The 8,403-nt window shown below is 33.8% G+C and overlaps 3 protein-coding genes across 4 annotated transcripts in view; 1 reads left to right on the top strand and 2 right to left on the bottom strand.

Annotated features, from left to right (window-relative positions):
- LOC108972770 (DNA repair and recombination protein RAD54-like) overlaps positions 1–5,694 on the top strand; it is a 15,077-nt gene extending 9,383 nt beyond the window's left edge. The window contains exons 4-8 of one of the 2 annotated variants that reach the window (XM_018939543.1): positions 4,184–4,327; positions 4,395–4,656; positions 4,723–4,886; positions 4,942–5,310; positions 5,420–5,694. In XM_018939543.1, the coding sequence (XP_018795088.1) occupies positions 4,184–4,327; positions 4,395–4,656; positions 4,723–4,886; positions 4,942–5,272 (901 nt within the window). In that variant the 3' untranslated portion in view covers positions 5,273–5,310; positions 5,420–5,694. Of the gene's footprint in view, positions 1–4,183; positions 4,328–4,394; positions 4,657–4,722; positions 4,887–4,941 lie in introns of both variants that reach the window. The other variant, XM_018939542.1, reaches the window with a different exon arrangement.
- Positions 264–2,116, bottom strand: LOC108972771 (protein ABHD13). The gene is made up of 4 exons (XM_018939544.1): positions 1,722–2,116; positions 1,082–1,665; positions 842–1,020; positions 264–622 (listed from the first exon to the last, which is right to left on the bottom strand). The coding sequence occupies exons 1-4, from the start codon at positions 1,870–1,872 to the stop codon at positions 511–513; spliced, it is 1,026 nt and encodes a 341-aa protein (XP_018795089.1). The 5' UTR covers positions 1,873–2,116; the 3' UTR covers positions 264–510.
- A 54-nt stretch (positions 5,695–5,748) lies between the features above and the next one.
- Positions 5,749–7,666, bottom strand: LOC108972769 (protein ABHD13-like). The gene is made up of 4 exons (XM_018939541.1): positions 7,272–7,666; positions 6,632–7,215; positions 6,392–6,570; positions 5,749–6,173 (listed from the first exon to the last, which is right to left on the bottom strand). The coding sequence occupies exons 1-4, from the start codon at positions 7,420–7,422 to the stop codon at positions 6,062–6,064; spliced, it is 1,026 nt and encodes a 341-aa protein (XP_018795086.1). The 5' UTR covers positions 7,423–7,666; the 3' UTR covers positions 5,749–6,061.
- Between the last annotated feature and the right edge of the window lie 737 nt (positions 7,667–8,403).

Raw genomic sequence — 8,403 nt, 5'->3', positions numbered from 1 at the left:
TATCCCGAAACGGAGTAGTTTTCAATCTTGTTTGGTTTATGTATATATATTTAAAAATCAGAAATTAATTAGCTTATAAGGTACATAAATAGTACTATTGTAACTGTAAATATGTTTTTACTACCCTAAAAATACTTTTAAGTTAATGCATTACATTTATTTTCGCTGTTTGTTACTGCAAATTATTATAATTTATTAAATTTACTGAAAATACGCATATTTTAATAAAATTATATGCAAAAATATTTATGTTTTATAATTGAACGAGTTGCTTTAATTCAATACCATATTTAGTTAACTTTTAAAGCTATGCGTCATAAAGAGTGAAACACCTAAGCGTTATTCCACACATTTTTTTAAGTATATCAAAAGTATGGTAAATCACTCACGTTAAAGACATGGAATTATAGTACATATGTATATAGTAAGTTATAGTGTATTAATATGTGTMATTTCTAATACTCGGGATATAAAGACCCAAAACCCTGAATCGCATTAGATATCGACGAGCTAAACATCCTGTATTTCATGCCAAACATTGCTTTTTTCAGGTGGTTTCTCTAATGGCGCTGTTGAAATACTTCGACATTCGACTAGAAATTGATGAATACCCTGATAGTACCTGAAAAAGAAGCAAATGATATAAATCTATCGGTAAAATCGGTGTAAAACGTATGGTGCATACTATAAGCCGAAATTTAATGACGTATTTTTCTTCAAAAAGAAATCCTAAATCTGTTTGCAATATACGGTAACAATTTTATTAATTCTTCTGTACTCTATCGTAATATATTTTCGGTTTTATGTCAATATGCACCACACACCTTGAAATTTACTATACCCGTCCATTATCCAGGTATCATTGTGAGCACCTCCTATAAATTCGAGTATGCGCTTTTGTTCACTTCCACACTTCATATATAAAGTACGCATCATACGAGGAGGTACAAGGTTATCTGCCAAACCTGATATAAATAAAAATGGTACTGAACATTTACCAATTTTCCATGAAGATAAATACTAAAATATAAAGGAAGTATATAAATATTGCGCTATATTATCTGTTAATTGACTCGCTTACTTTATTTTTAAAGCAACATTTTGGTATTAGATTGGCGGATGGATGAACTAATTCAACGGCCATTTCTGGTATGCTGGTAAATGTGTTTTCTACAATTGCACACATAATTTTTTGACTATACACTGTATCTGCGGCTACATCAATTACCACAGCACCGCCTAATGAACGACCAAATAATACTATCTTTGTGTGATCTAAATCGTTGCGTGTATACAAGTAATCTATTACAGCGCGAGCATCTAATGATAACCCCTTTTCCGAGGGTACACCAGTTGAAAAGCCGTAACCACGGTAATCTATCATTAATATATTACAGTGAAGATGATTAAATATTCCCCAAATATTTTGCATACGATGACCCATATTGCCAGCATTTCCGTGAAAATAAACAAAAGTTGGCACCACCTTTGAACGCTCCTTCGGCTGCGACACCCAAAATGCGTGCAATGTTACTTTATCTGGTGTGTGAATACTGACTGATTCATGTGGCAGGTTATGCATTTTTGGGATAGGCACATAAATGCGAGAGTTTGCCGGCAGATCAGGATGATATAAGAGCATATCTTGCAAATAATAAAAGCCAACTGGAAAGCGATATTTAAATTATTTGACTAACTTAAGTAACTGTTTGCATACTTACAAGATGTAATACAGAAAAGTAAAAGGATGGTTAAAAGACTTCCATAGTAGTAATAAAATAATAGGAAGGCCAAGAGTACAGCTAGAGATACGGCATATATGCTGCGAGACTTGGGCAAGGCAATTGGCACGCCGCCGAATTCTTGCGACATTGGGTGTCCGTTTGCGGCTAGTGTGGTTTAGTAATTCCCGTGGGATAAACTGATATTGCAATGTGTGGAGAGTCATCAAACAAACTGATACTGTTTAGCGTGTACCCAACAACATTTCGATGTTTTTCGTTGTAAGCRCTGAAAAATTTTATGTTATATTCTTTAGAAAGGACATTAATATTTTCCACAMTTAAGATATTATTTCTTTTTTTGTTAAKATTGTTCAACAAACTACAGTTCAGGATTATATTTACAACAAATTACAGCTGATTTCGTTCCTTCACATAGTTATCGATATTATCGATTTATAAATCTTCTACTTAGATTTATTTTGATACTGTTTCACATCACTAACACTTCTCTTTATTAGGGTCCAGCGGATTAGTAGAATTTTAAGGCCAGTCAAACCTGTACTAATGGAAATCYTTTCGTTATACGGGACATACATGTTTCGCGTTGTTTTGACAATGAGTAAACATGAACGGATTGCGAAGGGATAATGTATATTTCATATTCTTTTTCAATATGTCTTAATTTTTCCAACTTTTAACTTTGCAAATGAGCAATTGGGCAAACACATGGTGATAAGTGAGTAAATTTCAAATACAAGTCAAATCAAATGTAATAGCCCTGACAGACGACAGCGATAATATGCATTAGCGGGCTTAATTTACATTTACTTGCGCATATGACCCATGTTAATGCAAGTTTGCAATGCACAAGAATTCCGTGCGTTTAGCTGAATTTACCAAATTTGAGAAGGCAACACTGCTCAAAAATGGTCGATCTTTGCTATTTTTTGACAGATGTCGCTTGAAGTCTGCTGCTTCTTTGCGTTTACAGCATSATGCGCGGAACACAATGCTAACGACAGACTGCAGCAGCACGACAGTGAACTGAAAATGGCGTTGTGAATCCTACTACAAGAACGTTTGTGAGAGGGCAGCAACATAACAATGGCCGGCATGTACACAAAACAACTCAGTTGTCCATTTTGCATGTACACAATTTAGTTGTGGCCATACTAATACCTTGCACTTCAATGAAATTTAAATATTTTGTTCAAAGTGAAATTTTTAAGCAAAAAATAAGTAAATAGGTAAATTTATTTGTTTTAAATTATCAATTGTTATTATAAATGATGTAACAGAGCTATTTTATGCTTTTATTTGTAAAATAACGTCAGTTTTGTTAGAGCTTTGAGTAATTTTACATTTTACATATTAGTGGCATCACCACTCTACCTCATCTCTCTATCTTCCATTCTACCGTCAACTCTATTATCGTCCCACTGCCGCTGGCAAATATAGGATAAAATAGAAGTTAGCGAGAACGACAACTGTCGGCCTGCTGTCGTGTTGTCGTACAGCTGTCAAAATAGGCCCGTCCATAAGAACGTGTGTATTTTAATATTTGACAGATGTCGTCTGCAGTCTGTCGCGAGCATTGTATTCCACACATCAGAAGTAAGCAGTTTTATATTGCTAATTAAATTATGTGCAAGTTTATTAACAAAACCAAATTTTAATATTTTTGATGGCAGAAAATAAACAACTCACAGTTTGCTATCGATTTTCCCAATATTCTTAACTTTTTYSCACACACTTTCCGCATTACAATTAATTATTGCTTTTATTTTCACTCTATTATCTTACGTAGTTAAAAATAAACTAATTTTTTCCTTAAATTGATTAGGATTTTCTAAAAATACCAAAATTTCTATTAATACTTTATAATTTTTGTTTTACTTTAAAAAAAGAAATAAACAAATTTCACCGTCAGCTGTCTAAATGCACAAGTCTGCCGTCTGTTACCGTAAAATTTCAATGAGCATTAGCGTTGCTTAAGGCGCATTAATTTTGCTAGTCTGTCAGGGCTATAAGGCCCTTATTAGATATAACAAGGAAGTACTACTATATTTGTACAATGGAAAATACTCAAGTTGAACATAGTAAATTAGACATTTGGCAAATTTAAGAATTCATCCTCAAAAATTTGCCAAAGGTCATTAATGTTATGAGCAACATTATTGTAAATATANAGCTGCGTTGATTTAGCCATGGCGGTTTGTCTGTATACACAAAACGATCAAAATTACGTTCTTGTATGTTTTTTTTTTGATCAAAATCAAGTTTTTATAAGGAAAACWTGGAGTTGAGAAGGGTAGTATAGATTTAGTGAAATTAACGTTTTTTATTCTTTGCTTTATTTTGAAATTAAATAAGAAATGATCTTTTCTCAATGTTTAAGTATTCATAATATAAGACTTTGAATATTCGTCTAGCTACAATTTTACTCTTCTACATTTCAGAGATTTCAGTCCTGAAATGAGTGGCAAGTTTATGCTGCTTGACTTTATGTTAGCTTCAATACGGGCAAATAGTGATGACAAAGTGGTGCTTATATCGAATTATACGCAAACGTTGGAATTATTTGAGAAACTTGCACGAAAAAGGTAAAATTTGTACAACTACGTACATATAAATATTACTATATAATACTCTTTCTTATGGTTTTGGTAGAAAATACAGTTATGTCCGGCTCGATGGTTCTATGACAATAAAGAAGCGTAGCAAGGTAGTGGATAAATTTAATGATCCTGAATCCGACTGTTTTCTCTTCATGTTGAGTTCGAAAGCTGGTGGTTGTGGTTTAAATTTAATTGGAGCTAATCGTCTTTTCATGTTCGATCCCGATTGGAACCCCGCAAACGATGAGCAGGCAATGGCTCGGGTTTGGCGTGATGGTCAAAAAAAGCCATGCTATATATATCGTTTGGTAGCCGTAAGTTGTGCTAAATTTTTATGTTTGTATTTCATTATATTTGCAACAATTCATCTTTATTCGTAGACGGGCTCGATTGAAGAGAAAATTTTGCAACGTCAGACTCATAAAAAATCATTATCGAGCACAATAATTGATAATAATGAAAGCAATGAGAAACATTTCACACGTGAAGATCTTAAAGATCTTTTCCGTTACGATGCTGATATCTTGTCCGATACTCATATTAAGTAAGTAGAACGTTTTCTGATTAAATATTACTAAATTTCATTAACGTCCTTGTAGGTTAAAGTGTAAACGTTGTGTTAATAATATACAAATGCAACCGCCCCCTGAAGATAGCGACTGCACTGTACATTTATCACACTGGTATCACTGTTCCAACAACAAAGGGCTGCCGGACACCATTTTAGCCCAGGCATGGCTGTCGAGTAAATGCGTCTCCTTTGTCTTCCATCACCGGTCGCAAAGAGAGGTAAAAGTAAACGAGTGCTTGGATAAGGAAAATATATCTGGTCATTGCAATAGTGCCAAAAATAATAGAAATCATAATGAGTGCGAGAATATTGATTCTGATTATGAACCGGATGACCAAGCTGATAGTGATTATGCGTAACCTTAGTTTAAATCTGAAATTTGGAAGCGAAAATCTATGTRTATAATTTTTTCAATTAACTTCTTCACCAACTATAATATGTGACTTCACTTTTCTTCTGATTTCGTATATCATTGTGGTTGGTGCATCGTTGAACGGAATCTGCAGCAACAAAAGAGTATTTGACGAAAATGAGCGACAAAAGAGTCCGCATGTAACGTAATCTAATGCTGTGAACCAATAAAGTGGATGATATATTGAAAATTCAAATTTGTGACAATCTTATCGCACATAATTTAGTATCCCGAAACGGAGTAGTTTTCAATCTTGTTTGGTTTATGTATATATATTTAAAAATCAGAAATTAATTAGCTTATAAGGTACATAAATAGTACTATTGTAACTGTAAATATGTTTTTACTACCCTAAAAATACTTTTAAGTTAATGCATTACATTTATTTTCGCTGTTTGTTACTGCAAATTATTATAATTTATTAAATTTACTGAAAATACGCATATTTTAATAAAATTATATGCAAAAATATTTATGTTTTATAATTGAACGAGTTGCTCTAATTCAATACCATATTTAGTTAACTTTTAAAGCTATGCGTCATAAAGAGTGAAACACCTAAGCGTTATTCCACACATTTTTTTAAGTATATCAAAAGTATGGTAAATCACTCACGTTAAAGACATGGAATTATAGTACATATGTATATAGTAAGTTATAGTGTATTAATATGTGTCATTTCTAATACTCGGGATATAAAGACCCAAAACCCTGAATCGCATTAGATATCGACGAGCTAAACATCCTGTATTTCATGCCACACATTGCTTTTTTCAGGTGGTTTCTCTAATGGCGCTGTTGAAATACTTCGACATTCGACTAGAAATTGATGAATACCCTGATAGTACCTGAAAAAGAAGCAAATGATATAAATCTATCGGTAAAATCGGTGTAAAACGTATGGTGCATACTATAAGCCGAAATTTAATGACGTATTTTTCTTCAAAAGAAATCCTAAATCTGTTTGCAATATACGGTAACAATTTTATTAATTCTTCTGTACTCTATCGTAATATATTTTCGGTTTTATGTCAATATGCACCACACACCTTGAAATTTACTATACCCGTCCATTATCCAGGTATCATTGTGAGCACCTCCTATAAATTCGAGTATGCGCTTTTGTTCACTTCCACACTTCATATATAAAGTACGCATCATACGAGGAGGTACAAGGTTATCTGCCAAACCTGATATAAATAAAAATGGTACTGAACATTTACCAATTTTCCATGAAGATAAATACTAAAATATAAAGGAAGTATATAAATATTGCGCTATATTATCTGTTAATTGACTCGCTTACTTTATTTTTAAAGCAACATTTTGGTATTAGATTGGCGGATGGATGAACTAATTCAACGGCCATTTCTGGTATGCTGGTAAATGTGTTTTCTACAATTGCACACATAATTTTTTGACTATACACTGTATCTGCGGCTACATCAATTACCACAGCACCGCCTAATGAACGACCAAATAATACTATCTTTGTGTGATCTAAATCGTTGCGTGTATACAAGTAATCTATTACAGCGCGAGCATCTAATGATAACCCCTTTTCCGAGGGTACACCAGTTGAAAAGCCGTAACCACGGTAATCTATCATTAATATATTACAGTGAAGATGATTAAATATTCCCCAAATATTTTGCATACGATGACCCATATTGCCAGCATTTCCGTGAAAATAAACAAAAGTTGGCACCACCTTTGAACGCTCCTTCGGCTGCGACACCCAAAATGCGTGCAATGTTACTTTATCTGGTGTGTGAATACTGACTGATTCATGTGGCAGGTTATGCATTTTTGGGATAGGCACATAAATGCGAGAGTTTGCCGGCAGATCAGGATGATATAAGAGCATATCTTGCAAATAATAAAAGCCAACTGGAAAGCGATATTTAAATTATTTGACTAACTTAAGTAACTGTTTGCATACTTACAAGATGTAATACAGAAAAGTAAAAGGATGGTTAAAAGACTTCCATAGTAGTAATAAAATAATAGGAAGGCCAAGAGTACAGCTAGAGATACGGCATATATGCTGCGAGACTTGGGCAAGGCAATTGGCACGCCGCCGAATTCTTGCGACATTGGGTGTCCGTTTGCGGCTAGTGTGGTTTAGTAATTCCCGTGGGATAAACTGATATTGCAATGTGTGGAGAGTCATCAAACAAACTGATACTGTTTAGCGTGTACCCAACAACATTTCGATGTTTTTCGTTGTAAGCRCTGAAAAATTTTATGTTATATTCTTTAGAAAGGACATTAATATTTTCCACAMTTAAGATATTATTTCTTTTTTTGTTAAKATTGTTCAACAAACTACAGTTCAGGATTATATTTACAACAAATTACAGCTGATTTCGTTCCTTCACATAGTTATCGATATTATCGATTTATAAATCTTCTACTTAGATTTATTTTGATACTGTTTCACATCACTAACACTTCTCTTTATTAGGGTCCAGCGGATTAGTAGAATTTTAAGGCCAGTCAAACCTGTACTAATGGAAATCYTTTCGTTATACGGGACATACATGTTTCGCGTTGTTTTGACAATGAGTAAACATGAACGGATTGCGAAGGGATAATGTATATTTCATATTCTTTTTCAATATGTCTTAATTTTTCCAACTTTTAACTTTGCAAATGAGCAATTGGGCAAACACATGGTGATAAGTGAGTAAATTTCAAATACAAGTCAAATCAAATGTAATAGCCCTGACAGACGACAGCGATAATATGCATTAGCGGGCTTAATTTACATTTACTTGCGCATATGACCCATGTTAATGCAAGTTTGCAATGCACAAGAATTCCGTGCGTTTAGCTGAATTTACCAAATTTGAGAAGGCAACACTGCTCAAAAATGGTCGATCTTTGCTATTTTTTGACAGATGTCGCTTGAAGTCTGCTGCTTCTTTGCGTTTACAGCATSATGCGCGGAACACAATGCTAACGACAGACTGCAGCAGCACGACAGTGAACTGAAAATGGCGTTGTGAATCCTACTACAAGAACGTTTGTGAGAGGGCAGCAACATAACAATGGCCGGCATGTACACAAAACAAC

The sequence above is a fragment of the Bactrocera latifrons genome, unplaced genomic scaffold (genome assembly GCF_001853355.1).
Source record: "Bactrocera latifrons isolate USDA-ARS-PBARC rearing strain unplaced genomic scaffold, ASM185335v1 scaffold_420, whole genome shotgun sequence".
Taxonomy (NCBI): Eukaryota; Metazoa; Arthropoda; class Insecta; order Diptera; family Tephritidae; genus Bactrocera; species Bactrocera latifrons.
This window is presented reverse-complemented; position numbering and strand designations above follow the sequence as displayed.

Excerpts from the sequence above, each read along its gene's own strand:
- LOC108972771 (XM_018939544.1), bottom strand. The coding sequence starts at position 1,872 with ATGTCGCAAGAATTCGGCGGCGTGCCAATTGCCTTGCCCAAGTCTCGC. Across the intron at positions 1,666-1,721 it reads ACTTTTCTGTATTACATCTT|TTGGCTTTTATTATTTGCAA; the intron begins GTAAGTATGCAA and ends ATCGCTTTCCAG. Across the intron at positions 623-841 it reads GATACCTGGATAATGGACGG|GTACTATCAGGGTATTCATC; the intron begins GTATAGTAAATT and ends CTTCTTTTTCAG.
- LOC108972769 (XM_018939541.1), bottom strand. The coding sequence starts at position 7,422 with ATGTCGCAAGAATTCGGCGGCGTGCCAATTGCCTTGCCCAAGTCTCGC. Across the intron at positions 6,571-6,631 it reads AATGTTGCTTTAAAAATAAA|TATTTATCTTCATGGAAAAT; the intron begins GTAAGCGAGTCA and ends TTTATATTTTAG. Across the intron at positions 6,174-6,391 it reads GATACCTGGATAATGGACGG|GTACTATCAGGGTATTCATC; the intron begins GTATAGTAAATT and ends CTTCTTTTTCAG.